At 50.2% G+C, this 15,627-nt stretch overlaps 1 protein-coding gene across 1 annotated transcript; it reads left to right on the forward strand.

Moving 5' to 3' along the window:
- Nucleotides 1-5,428: 5,428 nt before the first annotated feature.
- On the forward strand, nucleotides 5,429-15,162 carry SHH (sonic hedgehog signaling molecule). Its single transcript, XM_083822068.1, has 3 exons — nucleotides 5,429-6,137; nucleotides 10,780-11,041; nucleotides 14,400-15,162. The coding sequence occupies exons 1-3, from the start codon at nucleotides 5,829-5,831 to the stop codon at nucleotides 15,104-15,106; spliced, it is 1,278 nt and encodes a 425-aa protein (XP_083678194.1). The 5' UTR covers nucleotides 5,429-5,828; the 3' UTR covers nucleotides 15,107-15,162.
- The last annotated feature ends 465 nt before the right edge of the window (nucleotides 15,163-15,627 follow it).

The raw sequence follows: 15,627 nt of genomic DNA on the forward strand, positions 1-15,627 counted from the left end.
TTTTATGTTAAACTTACACAATTTATTAGCTGATAGTATCCTCAGAAGAGAAAGCAAAGAGAGCAAACCTGCTATATATAAAATAAATAGCTTATTCAAACTCAGAGATACATTAGAGAATAGGTGGGACCCCAAGACAGCCAAGTAAGAACCTGCTAGTATTGATCTGCATGGAAAAAAATCTATTTTGGCTCTTCATACACCCACATCCTCTAATGATCATTGACTCAGTTGCCCAGATAAATTCCACAGATAAACAGCCAACACCCAAATTAACATACTAACCATTAATACTCCAGTTAACAATTTTTATAACAACAAATATATAGAGAGATAATTTCTTTTGAAGGTTTATTCTTAGCTATATTTATACGATGCAAACATTGGATCTAAGTAACTTGCCAATGACCAAGAAAGCAAGTCAACATAAACAAGTGGGACTAAAAATTAAATATTCTTGTATTCATGGAAGATGTTTAAGAAGCTATATTTCAATATTTCTTATTTATATGGGTCACCAGGAACTTAAGAAGTGTGTGCCATGATAACGTCTCACCTCAGTGCGCTTCAGTATGTTCACACCCACACACATATGCGCACATGCCAATCCAAGGTATACAGAGGGACAAGAAGAAAAAAGGCTTTCAAATACTTGGTTATAAAATTGTCTGCTATTAAAAAAAAATAGTAATAGTAATAGTAGTAATAATAATAATAATAATAATAATAATAATAATAATAATAATAATAATAATAATAAAGCTCCAAAACTTGTCCGTTTGCTTTGTTGCCTTTTTTTTTTTTTTTTTTAACTTAACACCTGCTTTCCAGCTGCCTCTGCTGGGGACTGCAGAAAGCTGTGCAAGCCGTGAGGAAGATGCTCGGAGGTTGCTCCCAACGTCGAGCTCCCCTAGCGGCTGCTTCCGTCCCACCGGTACTGCATGGATTAAAATGCCCTGTTCGGGGTTTTCCCCCACTCATGACCAGAAGGAAGTGGCTGAAAAGTGATGTGGATAACAAACCAGGAAGGGAAAAAGAAACGATAATAATTCCTACCTGGGGCTTTTGTATGGAAAAAAGGCTGAGTTATTTAAAGAAAAAAGACCTGGAAGAGAAATCTAAGGATTTCACTGTAAATGTATAATTAGACACCACGTATTGCCCTGACAAGTGCATAAGAAATTCTGTGGGAAACTCTGCTTCAAGAATTAGGTTAACAGAAAATATACACAAAAAACATATAGAACAATTCTTACGAATAATGCTGCCTATACTCTTTTTGGAAGGCTTTATTGACCAAATTCAAGCCTATGATTCGCGTTAATATACAAGCAGATGGATATAAAAACTGCAAAGTCAACGTCTGTAGATAGAGTTATTCTGAAAAGCAACTGGTTTTTGTCTCTCTGTACCCTGATAATATTTTCTCCTGTGGCAGAAGTGCCTACAGACTATTACCAGACTAAGGGTGTATCGGAGTAGATACCAGGCTTCAGCTGTGTGACTCCCTGACTTTTGCTGACAAACAAAAATAGGTGGTAAAATATGAGCTTAATTTGTCTCTCTCTTTGGTGCCAGGGTTTTGGTTTTGTTGGGGTTTTGTTGTTGTTCTTGTTGGGTTTGGGTTTTGTGGATTTTTTTTTTTTTTTGGAGGGAAATTCCTAGGAATAAGACCTGCTCTGCTTGTCACTATAAAGGAATAGTTGCCAGCTAGCCAGTAACTCTAAGGTGAAATTTTTAAGTTGATTTTAAAGAGAGATATTGCAATACCACCAGGATAGGCAAACAGGGATGAACTACTCCTTTAAATAAACTAGTTTAGCATCTTTATGAAGGAGGGTGGGGTATATAAAAGAAACAAACAAAGTTTAAGATGAAAAGCCTGCCTGATTCTCCTGCCACTTACACCAGTTTTACTCTATAGTAACCTCTGCTTTCACTGAAGTTATTCAGATTTTCTTCCCTGTAGATGGGCATTCAGGTCCCATATTTCTTGTGAAGCATCACAGGTCCAAAAAAGGCTATGAGAATGAAGCTTTAACACTCTAATAAGTGGTAATTGATTTCAAAAGTCATATATTAAAGGTGAGCTCTAAAGATGGCTGTTAAGGGTGATAAGTAATTGAGACCCATTTAAAATCTACAAAGATCTGCCTCTCCAGTTTTCTGAAGGGAACTTCCTGTACTTTGGAATTCATCAAGAGAAAGTACATCAGTGCAAGAAAACTCAGGGAGTTTGGCCAACGAGCAACATCACTTGTGAGGTCTGAACCCTTCCCTGTTTTCATGCAAAGTGAACAGCAAACAAGTCCAGATTTCAAAATAAATAACTAAATAAATAAATAATAACTGAGATTCTCAAATGGAGATATTGCTGCATGGCAGCAAGGGATAATGAAGTGAAGTGGGGCACTTGAGTAGACGTATCCCCCGGCCAGCACAATCCCATGGCCCTGTGTATGGCCCCATGGGCAGGGGAAAACCTCGGAGATGTGATGGGTTGGGCAGAGCCACTGCAAGAGTCCAGAAGGAAGTGAGGAAAGCTGGGCCGTGTGGTTGTGGCACACAAGAGCAAGAAAAAGAGGACTCTGTGGGGTCAAGGCTGGATGTGCCCATGGCACCAGTGCCTGCTGTACCTAGGAGAACCAGGGGTCAAGATGACTCAAGGGGCTCCCCACCACCCACCAGGGTTTTGGAGGCCCAACGGGGAGTCCAGTGGCACCTCCAAGAGAGACCCAGCTGGGAGCATCCTCGACCTGGGCAGCCCCAGTGGGGCCCTGGGGGCCTCTTTGGGAGGGCTTTGGTGTGGAAGGGCATGGGAAAAGGGTGCAGAGCATCTGACTGCCCCCCCCTAAGGGCTTGGACAGGCCCTGACCTCCCTCCTCAGGGAGCAAAAAAGCGGCCTGCAGGTTTTGGGGACAAAAGGACACAGCACTGATTTTTATAATACAAATTGAGGGATTAATCCCTCTAAAGAAGGCATAGGTACCCGACTTGGTGGCTGGTTTTGTTGCCTGGTTTGGCGTTGCTTGCCAAAAGGTGCAGGCAGGGATGTGTGCGGCGATGCTCCCCACAGCATCCCCCTGCAGCAGGGGCAGGAGGCAGGTCGGAGGGTTATGTGCCCGCTGCCTGTACGCTGCTAGGAGACCCTTGGCGATTGCGAACCCCCCCACGACCCCCTCCAGAAGCGAGGGAGCTCGTCAAAGCCGGGAGAAGGCGCGGAGGAGAAGCGGGGCGCATCCCGGGGGCCCGGCCCCGCTCCTGCTCCCGGCCCCGGCAGCCGCAGCCTGCGCTGAAACTGAGCAGAGCCACCCCCAGCTCTGCTTTCTTTCACATCTAATTTGATAGGAGGGTGATTTCGAGCTTCCCCCAGTTCCAACTTTTCCCGATTTCTCCCTTTCCCCCCCTCCCCGTGCATTTATTGCTCGCATTTAATTAATTCCTTCTTTGCATTTCCTTCCCTGTTAATCTTTGGGTGACTGCTTTGTACATATGGCAATCTGATAATGAGGGAGTTTATCCTTATTCTCGGAACTTCTTCGCTGCAAAGCCTCCCTTTCCAGCGGCCGGCATATCGATCATCTTTCCTTGGGGAGGGGGACAAGGTAAGAGGGGTGATAAAAGATTTGCAGGATCCCACACCATTAGGAGTAGCTTTTATTCCTTGGCACTGTTTAATCAACTGTTATATCAAGTCATGCTGTTTAAGCAACCACATCAAAAGAACATACCCTCTTTTGTATAAATTATATATTCCTTGTATCTGTCTTCTCACATGCACGCAGACGGGGAGATAAAACTTCAGTTTGTTTTTTAGTAGCATGAAGCAGGTATTTAGCTGTTATACAACTTGTTTCTGCAGCTCAGCTGGTTGATAAAAACCTAGAAGACAAGCTACTGGCTTTCTAACTTTTACCCATTCCCAAGTTAAAACGCCTAAGTTTAAAGTTGGGAATGATAAATCAATGATTCACTCAAGCTCTACAAAGAAGCATAAATAACAGAAGAAAAGAATACGCTGCACAAGGGGGAAGAGCACCAGTCAGAGTCGCTTTGAGACTTTCAGACCGCTTCTTTCGGCTTTTTCCTGAAGTTTACGTAAAAAGATCACTTTGTCCCTTGAAAGTCCATGTTGTCCTGCTCGTTGCAGTTTGCGGATATACAACTTTTTTTTTACTTCTTAAAAACTAATTTTAAAGTCCATTTGCACGTGGTTTAAGTTGATTACGACTCAGCTCTATATCACAGACCGGAAAACTCCCATATAATTGCTTGCCCCAAAGAGCTGCATTTTTTTTCCTTAAATAAAGTTTTTTTTTTTCTTCTGAGAGACTGGACTTTGAATTACTTCAGCATGTCATCTTGGTAATTTTAAGAACTCTTTAAAAACTTGAAGTTTCTAGAAATTGTATGTCCTTTGGAGCAAAAGCAAATGAGCCCTTTACAGGAACAGAAGTGTTTGTTCATATGGGAGTCTGCTTTTCTGTCTAACCTGCTCTATCATCCCCATCTCTGCAATTTTGCTCGTCTTTCAACACCTTTGTCTGATTAGTAGCTTTTGGAGATCGGGATAAAGACATCATTTGCCACGCTGCATGAGATAACAATTAATTTAACATTAAACTTCTCCCCTTTCCATTCACTTTGCTTGGATCGATCTCTGTTAATTGTGTTTGCGGATGCTTTCAACACTACGCTTTTCTTAAAAACTTAATGACACCCCGCGAGGAGGTGTAGGAGTCTAAAACGCTCCTCTTCGACTTCGAGCAAAGAAACAAAGAATACAGCCCCAGCGTGCTCAGGAGACCATCTATTTTTAATCAGCTGACTTTTCCTGCACTTCCCAAGGTACTACCTTATTTTAGAGCGGGTGGTAGCTCTGGTCTTTGAAGAAAATGTTGCTTGGGTCCCTCCACTTTGCAGTTGTGGGATACAAAGTCAGACACGCCAACTTCACAAAGCTGCCGTCTCCTATCTAACTTGCCTTTTTCTTCCCCCAAAGTAGCCATTTATCAGCTAAAAGGGGAGTGTGTTTTCAAAATGCGTGGCTTTATGAGGGAGAGCAGTATCTCTTTGCAGGGGGCAGAAACCTGTTACAAAGCCACTTAGGTGGGATCACCCCTAAATGGCATTATGCCTCCCCTGGGCTTTATTAGTTCCCCAATACGTTTCTATTTGCACTGTTCCCCGATAATTCGGCATTTTATTTCCCTGCAACTGCCCTTAGAAACTTGCCTTGCACCGAGGCAGCTTGCTAATCTTATTTATTTATTTATTATTTTTTTTTTATTTCACAGAGGCATCTGTTCCCCTTGCTGACAAATGTACCATTCTGCCAAGAAAGTTTTTTTTTTTTTTTTTAAGAAGAAAAAAAAAAAAAACAGCGTGTAATTGATGTTATCCCAAGAAAGCGCAATCTCCACCCCTTTCAGCTCCAAGCCCTTCAGGTAAAAGGAAAAAAAAAAATCTTTCAAGAATTTGTTGCCTTTTTGAGGGTTAAAACATCAGAAGACAAGCTTGTCTCGCCTTGGCCAATCAGCTCTCGGCCCTGGCAGCTATAATATAGAACTAAAGGCAGACTCCTCTCACAAGCGTCTTGCTTTGCTACCATTAAAATCAGACCCTTTTTGTCTCTCGCTTGCTGTCTCCCGACCAAACTCCGATGTGTTCCGTTATCAGCGACCTAAAGCCTGCCATTCCAGCACCTGTCTTGCTAGGGATCGGTGGATAGTATACGATTCAGAAAGCAGACAAGGACATAGGAGGAGAGAGAGCTCTAGAGAGACAGCCAGGGATAGGCACAGAGAGCTTTGAAGTAATTGGATTCAATGGACGAAATGCTGCTGTTGACAAGAATTCTCTTGGTGGGCTTCATCTGCGCTCTTTTAGTCTCCTCTGGGCTGACTTGTGGACCAGGCAGGGGCATTGGAAAAAGGAGACACCCCAAAAAGCTGACCCCTTTAGCCTATAAGCAGTTTATTCCCAATGTGGCAGAGAAGACCCTAGGGGCCAGTGGAAGATATGAAGGGAAGATCACAAGAAACTCCGAGAGATTTAAAGAACTAACCCCAAATTACAACCCTGACATTATTTTTAAGGATGAAGAGAACACGGGAGCTGACAGACTGATGACTCAGGTAGAGCCACAGAGATACCTGTATTTGTGTTTGTTAACCTCTCTGAGCAATCCTAAAGGACGCATCTGTCTTAGTATGTTTGAAAGCCCCCCCTTTTCCTCTCCCCCTCCTCCCCCCGCCCCTCCAAACTCGGCTAGTTTCCCCCATTGAATGTAAACCCCATCTATCCAGGACAAGTTAGCAGGGGCTGGAGCTGGAGCTGGCTAGATATTTGGTGGGGGATCTGTGTGATACTTACAGTCATTACCGTGCCATGGCGTTCCCTGTAACTTGGTTTAGCGATTGCTGTTTGCATTTGTCCCCAAGGATGCACTTTGATCAAACGAATTGCATACAGCTCAGAGGACCCCAAGTGTATAGTGACCGCCAGGCCACTCACTCATTATTACAAGCGTAGTCCTCGGTTGGTGCGCCTGCTGACTTGATCTTTTTATTTGATTTCATTTCTTTTTTTTTTTCTTTCATTTCATTTTATCCTTCTTCTTCTTCTTCTTTTTTTTTTTTTTTTCCTCCTCGCGAGCATATTCTAAATTTAGTAGGCATGCAGTCGTGCACTCACAAAAGGCAGCTGAAGCCGGATCGACCATTCCTCTCCTGATTCCGTATTATATAGCTCGTATTGCAATACCATCATTTGCAATTGTGCCCATCAGAGCGTAAATATATTGATATTTCTTTAAGGATGCTCGCCGCCAATGCTCTGGTACTTCCATAGGGGAGGGACTTGCAACTTATCAGCATTGCATCACCTTCTGTTTTAAAAAATCTGATGGCACAAGGTTTACAACTGGGTAAATATTGGATCTCGGGTGGAATCATATTGCGGAACCATTTTATGCAAAAAGAGAGAGAGAAAGAGAGAGAGAGAACCTCTCAAAGAGTCACCTCATAATTATTATTCATGCTCACCAGAGAGCTCGGTGAAGTCAATTGCTCTGCCAATCCCGGAGTTTCTGAAACTACATGCAATCTAGGCACTGGAAATGGGTTTCCTCCAAATATAGGTCAACAGCGCTTTTTTAATATTAATACATTTAAGCCCCACCTTCAGCGCTGGAACAGGACTCGCCTGGAAGGACTAGGCGGGGAGTGGACGGCGAGGGGGTGTGCGTGTGTGTGTGTGTGCCGGGGCGGGGGTGCGTGGGGGGGAATTTCCCAAACTCTCCCCGCTCCTCGGGCCTGATTTTCCGCACGTTTGCCGGCTCTCCGGGGGGCGAGGGACCGGCGGCGTCGGGCACCATCTCGTGCCGACCACCTTAAATCGGCCGGTCCCCGGGAGCGCGGCGGCGCGCCTCGGCCACGGCGCCACCGCCCGCCCCGCCGCGCCGCGCTGCGCGGCTGCGGAGGAGCGCGGAGCCGGGTGCGCGGTGCTGGGAGCTGGGGGGGGGGGTGTGGGAGAGCGGTGCTGAGGGCTCGGGGTGCGGTGCTGGGAGCTGGGAGCAAGGATCTCGGTGCTCTCCGCTCGGATCTCGGTGCTCTCCGCTCGGATCGCGGTGCTCGCTGCGCGCATCGCGGTGCGCGGAGCATCCCCGGCCCGGCGCTGCGCGCCCCCGCTGCGCGCTCCTCCGCCCCCCCCCCCCCCCCCCGTGCGAGCCGTGCGGGCGCATCTCCCGCATTTTCAGCTCCGCTGAACTCCTCTCGCCCATCGATCGCGCCGCCTCGGCTTTTCCCCCTTCCCTCCGCAGGGAGGCTCCGCGGGAGTCGGGCGCCCGCCGGGACACGGCGCATCCCTGCGCGGCCGCGGCGGTTCGTGTGCGGGGGGCGGCGGAGCCGGGTAGGGGGTGTAGGGCCGGGAAAGTGGGCTGTAGGGCCGGGAAGGTGGGTTATAGGGCCGGGGAGGGGGGGGGGGGGTTGGCAGCAGAGCTGACCCCGGCCCCGCGGCTCTCCCCGGCTCCGCGGCTGGCCGCTTTCGGCTGCATTAGCTGGCAGCGGCTGAACTCCTGACCTTCTGTCAACTTCCCTCAGACGAACGAAACGAAAACAAATACTTTTTTTTTTTTTTTCCTTCAGTGCCCGTGCCTTAGACACAAAGGGGGAAGCGGGCTGGGGAGATGAGGCGGGGGGGGGGGGGGGGGGAGAAGGGATGGGGGTACCCCGGAGGGGTCGGGGGCGCAGCCGGGCCCCGGCTCCCCGAGACGGTGCTGGCAGGGACTGGGGAGGGGTCTGGGGACAGCCCCCGAGGTGCCGTGTCCCTTTTCCCTCTCGTTAAACCCCAGCCCCGCACCGCCCGCTTGGCCAGCCCTTCAAGCATGGAGAGATCTTCCCCGAATAGTATCGTTAAACTTGGAGAATAGCTGCCGAATGCATTAGCCGCTGGTTAATATTAACTCCGGAGGGGGAAAGAAAAAAAAAAAAAAAAAAAGAAAAAAAAAACGCAAACAGAGCTCGGGAAGTCAGGTTCTCAACTTTGCAGGTGACAACAGCAGTTTGCTGAAGGCTCCCCCTTCCTCCCCCCCACCCCAGCCATTGGCTGGATCCGGCCAAGAGATAAGGAGGCCGGGGCAGTATGATAAAGCTGGAATTTGTATGAAATAAACTCGCAATCTCGCGTAATGCAGGCACACAACCGGTGCGTGATGTGAGGAATTTAGAGATCAACTTGGCATTTAGGAAGCCCACCAGGTTGTTTACACTGACAGGTACCTGTTAAGTGTTTCCTTCAAGCAATTCATTTGTGAAGAGATTAGGAGCTGGCAGGAGAGGGCTTGTTGAACAACTTTGCCTCCACACAAAGCGTTAGTGGAGGCAGCCCTGCTGAGCTTCACGGTGGCTGAACAGAATTGGGCTTGATTTGTGGCACACGACCCAATGAATTAATAAATAGTCTGGGCTTCACGGCTTTTGACTCCGACAATCCAGCTCAGGCGGTATGAAAGGGAGGAAAAGTCCTTTAGGAGCTCCTTTCTGCCTCTTTATCCCTCCCGGAGCCCGGTCCTTCGCCCCTAAATAACTCATCGGAGGAGCCCAGCCATCCTCCAGGTGTGCGAGGGAGGGGGTAAAAAAAAAAAAATAGGGGGGTAAAAAACGAAAGTCCAACTCGACTTCCTCGTCCTGCTGGGCTTTGCTGCCGGGAATTGGGTTGAAAATCCCCAAACGCCCGGCTCTTTGCGTCAAGAGCCAGGCCGGAGAGTCCAAAGTGAAGCCGCGATTGCGCTCGGTATCTCGGCGGGAGACGCGTATTGCTGGCATGGCTTTTTTTTTTTTTTTTTTTTTTTTATGGCCGTGATATATACACACGGCAACTTTCTTGTTGAGCAACCTTGTCACGTCCCTAAAAGCAGTGTCGCCGGAATAATGGCCGGGCCCGGCCTCCTTTGTGGTGCTCGGCGGGCCGGGGGGGCTGCGGGAGCCCGGGGGGAGCTGCTGGGGCCACGCCGGGGACACCCGTGGGTTGTTTTCCTCTCAAATAAAAAAGGAGAAGGAGTTGGGGGCAGTTGGCCACGCGTGATTTTTTTTTGCTGATGTTGTACCTGTAGCCGAGCGCTTTTCAGAGCTTTGGGTGCTGATTTCCCGTGTCTTGGGGCTGCCAGCCCCTTCCCCTGCAGAGAGCTGCCCTGGCCCCGCTCTTGGCCAAGACACGAATCCCCCTAACTTTTAGGGTCTCATTTAGAGCTCACCCCCTCCACCTCTGCATCACTTCCCTCCCTTTCCCCTCCTCATCTCCCCCCACCCCTCTGCACCGGCCATCCTCCCGGCCCCTCAGGACCCGCAGCGCACTGTGCAGCCCCAGGGGAGGCAGAGGCCTCAGGAGGGGAGAAGGAAAAACCCTGCGGTGCTTCCCCACGGGGCCCGAAACCTTTCCCTTCCACACAAAGGCTCTCGCAGCCCTCGTAGCATCCCCGCCTCGCCTAACTTCTCTGCTTGGCCCTCCCTTGCTTTCCATCTTCCCTCTAAGAGCTGTGCTCTTTCTGCCGTGGGTTTGTTCGTATTTCGAGGTGAGCTCGGATGTGTGTTGAAGAGGGGTGAAGGCTCCCAGCCCGTACTGCTTTGAGGGCTCTAATGAGCGATGGGCAAAGGGGGAGAAAGAAAAAAAAATAATAAAATATATATGTATATATATATATATATATAAACACACCTCCCTCCAGTGCATAAAGGCAGTTAACATGTACTGAGACCGCTTTCAACACAGAATTAAGCCGAAAAAACCCGGGGAGACATTCCGGGGGGACTTTGAGATGGCGAGCGGTTGCTCTCGGCAGAAACTTTGCTCTCGGGAAGGGGACAGGGCGCTCGGCGGCAGGAATCTGCTCCCTGCGGGTGGCTCTGAAGCCACGCACCCACGGCCCGGCGCCAGTGGTGGGGCGGGGGGAGCCCCCGGCAGGTGCCGGGGAGGGGGCGGCTCCATCCCGGCCCCCGCTCCTGGCTTTTCACCCCCTCTTCCTCCCGTGCCCCCAAGTCTCATCCTCCTTCCTCCTCTTCCTCACCTGCCTCCCTGGCAGCGGGGGAGGAGATGCTCAGCCCGCCCTGCGGTTCTTTTTGGGGGGGGGCTACCGCCGATTTTGGCTAGGGAGGGAGGGCAGGATGCGACCTTGGGGGTGCAAAGAGTTGTTTTTTTTGGGGGGGGGGGAGTGGTGGGGGATCAGGGCTTGGCTGCAGCAGTGTCCCCGCAACCTTTCCCTGTGTGCCCGTGTCCCCGCAGCGCTGCAAGGACAAGCTGAACGCCCTGGCGATCTCGGTGATGAACCAGTGGCCCGGGGTGAAGCTGCGGGTGACCGAGGGCTGGGACGAGGACGGCCACCACTCCGAGGAGTCGCTGCACTACGAGGGGCGAGCCGTGGACATCACCACGTCGGATCGGGACCGCAGCAAGTACGGCATGCTGGCCCGCCTCGCCGTCGAGGCCGGCTTCGACTGGGTGTACTACGAGTCCAAGGCGCACATCCACTGCTCCGTCAAAGCAGGTAAGACGGGGGGGACACCCCTGGGCCCTTCTCTGTGCCTCCAGGTCCCCCATACCCCCGTCCCCATCCGCCCTGCCCGCCCCGCACCTGCCTCCTCCCGCCTCCGAGCAGAGGGGGTACAAAAGAAAGGAAAAAAAAAAAAAAAAAAAAAAAAAGCTCAGCCAGCTGCAGCACTTTTTGACAGCGTTTTCTTTCGCCTGTTTGTTTGGCCAGCCTTCCCACGAGCAGCCACACACCCTTCTCCTCCCACCGTGGGATTTTGTGCTTTCCCCATCCAAAGAGCGTGCTCGGCACAAACAGCCGGTGGCCGTCTCCAGCCGCCCCGCTGGCTGCACGCCTTCCTCGCGATCGCTAATCTCGGAGCGAGAGCCGGCCAGGAAAATAAATACATAACGTGGTCACCTGCCTTTGCCGGTAGCCGCTAGGAAATTCCCAGATGCAGATACAAACACATCTCGTTTTTTTTTTTAACTCCCCTCCCCTGTGCTTACAACGCCACACGCTGTCTCAACCCGGGAACAGCTCGCAAGAAATCCCCAGCTCGCAGAGTTGCATTTTCTCCGCGCAGTTTGGCACCTTTTTATTTATTTATTTATTTATTTATTTTTATTTATTTGAGCGAACCGGTTGGCGAGTGCCAGCCGCCGTCACCACCTCCTGCAGCTGGAGCGCGTTGTAACAGCATCCTCCAGCCTGGCAGAGCACTGCGAGTGTCAAGAAACACTTGGGCGCAAAAGAAAATAATGGGCTTTCTCTAAATATAGCCGTTTACTTCGAAACCTGCAGCCCCCATGTCAGGGATACCTGGTTGGCCTCACCATACCTGTCTGTAAGTGGGGTTCATCCCCTCGGTGCAGCCTGAAGCCGCCCAGACCAAAGCAGGACCTCTCCAGGCCCATAAGGACTTTGTCTCCACAGCCTGACACCGCTTTTGTTCATCTCCCCACTCCTTTCTAGCCCAAAGGGGTCTCCGCAAAGCCCTCAGGGTTGTTGTGGTATGAAACGTCCCTTTCAATAGCGAGGATGGGCTTTATAGCTCAAGGTGTCTGATTGTGGCGCACAAAAACCTTCTTGCAGGCGGCCACCCTAATCCACCTCCATGTATATTTCATAGGAGAGGAGCAACCCCGAGCTGCTCATTGAGATTCCGCACACGCGGACTTTGGGGTAACATTTAGTGCGTGTCAGGCAGGGTCGTGTGACTGTACCACGCGGGTTGCGAGGGAGCAGGCTTGAATTCCACCCGCTTGGTCTGGTTTCACACTGTGGAAACCTCGTTTCATGACAGAGCATCTTATGAGAAGATTAAACCCCCATAATGGCAGGCAGGAAGATTCTTTATCTAGATCTCTGTTTGCAAAAAGTATGATCCCAGAGACTGGAATGTAAAGAAGAGTTCCCCCAAGGCCTGAATTATTGTCACCAGGACAGAGGAGGGAGAGGCAGGGGTGGTAAAAGGGACATTGATAATGCACCACAGCAAGTATTTAGAGCAAGCTTCTACATTTAAAATTCAAATACACATCTTGAGTGCCTTGGAAAAGTGGCTCTGCTGTGCAAATAGTGCTTGGAAGGTCCTGGGTTTTTTGGAGAGTATGTGTGTGAATTGGCACATAGGGTTTCTGCACCTGAACAAATAGGGAGGGGGAGAAAGGGGGGGAAGAAGCTGGGAAAAAAAATGGAAGTGTCCTCTCTTCCAAGAGTGTCTGCATTTATTACATGAATCAGAATGACAATGCTGATCCTTTATTGGATTTTAATTAGAGAACCCAAACAAGCGCTGCTCAAAGAGGCAGATTTTCACACCTCTGCCAATTCACTGGCATGTTTGTAGAGCTGCTACACTACTAGATCTATTCATCAAGTCCCTGAATATGCAAACAAAGCTCAAGCCAGACCTTTGCTGCGGGCTTGTACGAAGGTGTAGTTTGCTAGTGGAGGACTCCACATAAAGCACATAGCTTGTTTGTTGCCATGTCCTCCCTGAAGAGGCCTTGGAGATCTCGCTGCTTCATTTCTGAAGGAGAAGTGATAAAGTCGTTAGCAAATCAATAACATTCTAATTTTCGCCCTTCCTGTCCTTCCTGAGAAAGTCATTAGGAGACACTCCAAGTGTTTATTTAAATCATAATAGCTCCAGCACCAGCCACAGAAGCAAAATATAAAATCCGACTGCCTTTAGGAGATAAATTACCAGGACTCTGAATTGGCATAGTGAGTAACTGGGAGAAACCAAGTGAAGGCAAGGGAAGGATCAGGAATGTTGATGACTGTAGCAAAGGCACTTGCTGCAGTGACATACCATGGGCTACAGCCCAAAGTAGAAAAAATGAGACCCCGCCATCCCTAGGCTAAGTTTGGAAAATGGAAATGGTCCTTTCCAACCATACTGCGCAAGGCTAAACTTTCATAAGGGAATTAGCAGGAGACACTTTAAAACCTTGTTGATATTTCTGTTTTGTTTAAACCTACAGTTATTTTTCCTGCTAGTGCTCAAAAGCAACATTGGTGGCTACAGCATTTAGTGTCAAACCTCTGAGTAGTTCCAGCAGCAAATGAGCACGTGAAGGAGGTGCTTGTGTTGGGCGTAGGCATGGGGATGCCCTGGAACCACCGTTCCAGGACAGAACCTTGCTTTTGGTGGGGTGGGAAGGTGAGGGAGAGGCTTTTGTTTGGGCAGAGGAGTGAACAGAAGTCCTGGGGACTGCAGGGCAGGTGTGTTACCAGGGATGGGGTGCGAACCCCAAAAGATGCTGTGCTGAGTGGGAAGGCAGAGAGAGCTGGGGCAGTGTTGGTATAATGGCAGAACGGTGAGGTGTGCCAGCCATAGGAGGAGGGCTCGGCAAATCTGGAGGGTCTCTCCCTGCTGTTTTCCATGGGAATAAAACACAAACCAGAAAAAGACACCCTCCTGCCCCGTGGTGTTCACTGCCTAGGAGATGGGCTCCTTTAGTATGAGTTCCCTGAGGGCACTGAGCTCGGGGAACAGCCCCCCAGAGGAGGAGCGACCTCCTTCCAGCAGAGCCGCTCTGCTTTGCAGGCCCATGAGTTACCTGGCAGCAGCTGTCAGGCACAGGGCAAACAGCACCCACGTGAAAAGCTCCTCCTGGAAAAATATTTATTCCGGAACAGCTTTTTCAGCCAAGGTGTTTTGGCCAGTTTGCCCAAGGAGGCGAACGCGACTGACAGGCTCCAAAGGGAGGCCCACCCGGATGGCCATGGCATTGTGTTGGTGGAAGGGGACTTTTGGGGCTGGCTGAGGTTCTGGAGATGTTTGGGGTGGGTGGGACCTATGGATGGGACCCACGGGTGGGATCTGTGCCCGCTCTAACCCTGCTGTGCCTCTCTTCTTGCACAGAAAACTCGGTGGCGGCCAAATCTGGGGGCTGCTTCCCCGGCTCGGCCACGGTGCACCTGGAACACGGCGGCACCAAGCTGGTGAAGGACCTGAGCCCTGGGGACCGCGTGCTGGCGGCCGACGCCGAGGGCCGGCTGCTCTACAGTGACTTCCTCACCTTCCTCGACCGCGAGGACGGCTCCCGCAAGCTCTTCTATGTCATCGAGACACGGCAGCCCCGGGCCCGGCTGCTACTGACGGCGGCCCACCTGCTCTTCGTGGCCCCCCAGCACAACCAGTCGCAGGTTTTGGGGCCCGCCGGAGGCCGTGCCCTCTACGCCAGCCGTGTGAGGCCGGGCCAGCGAGTCTACGTGCTGGGCGAGGGCGGGCGGCAGCTGCTGCCGGCGGCCGTGCACCGCGTCACGCTGAGGGAGGAGGCGTCGGGGGCCTACGCCCCGCTCACTGCCCAGGGCACCATCCTCATCAACCGGGTGCTGGCCTCCTGCTACGCCGTCATCGAGGAGCACGGCTGGGCCCACTGGGCCTTCGCGCCTTTCCGCTTGCTCCAGGGGCTGCTGGCCGCCATCTGCCCCGGCGGGGACGCCCCCGTCACCGCCACCGCCACCACCGGCGTGCACTGGTACTCGCGGCTCCTCTACCGCATCGGCAGCTGGGTGCTGGATGGCGACGCGCTGCACCCGCTGGGCATGGTGGCGCCGGCCAGCTGAGAGCGGCCGGAGAGGGACAGAGACGGAGCGGGAGGAAGAGAGGGAGAAAATGGGGCTGGGGTGTTTTGGGGGAGGGCGGGAGGGGAAGGAGGAAAAAAAAAAAGGAAGAAGAAGAAAAAAAAAAAAGGAAATAACCCAAATGAAATGGAAAAGGAAAAAAAAAAAAAGGAGAAAAAATTGCATATTTTTAAAAAAGAGCACGGATTAAGACTTAAAAATAATAATAATAAAATAATAATAATTAAGTAGAACAGTCCAAAGTAGACTTTAAGGGAAACAAAGACCCCGGGAAGTTCTGTTCTGTTTAGTTTATAAATATATATATATTTTTATTTGTGTTTTTTGTTGTTGTTTTTGTTTTGTTCATTGTTTTGTTGTTGTTGTTGTTGTTTTTTTTCTTCCTCTCCTGGATATTTATTTCTTTGGTATGTTGAATAGATGTTTTAAATGATATGAACCGGACCTTCAAGAGCCTTAAATAGTTTCTTTGATAATTTATTATCATGTGAACTGTACTCACA

The sequence above is a fragment of the Anser anser genome (assembly GCF_964211835.1).
Source record: "Anser anser genome assembly, chromosome: 2".
NCBI lineage: Eukaryota > Metazoa > Chordata > Aves > Anseriformes > Anatidae > Anser > Anser anser.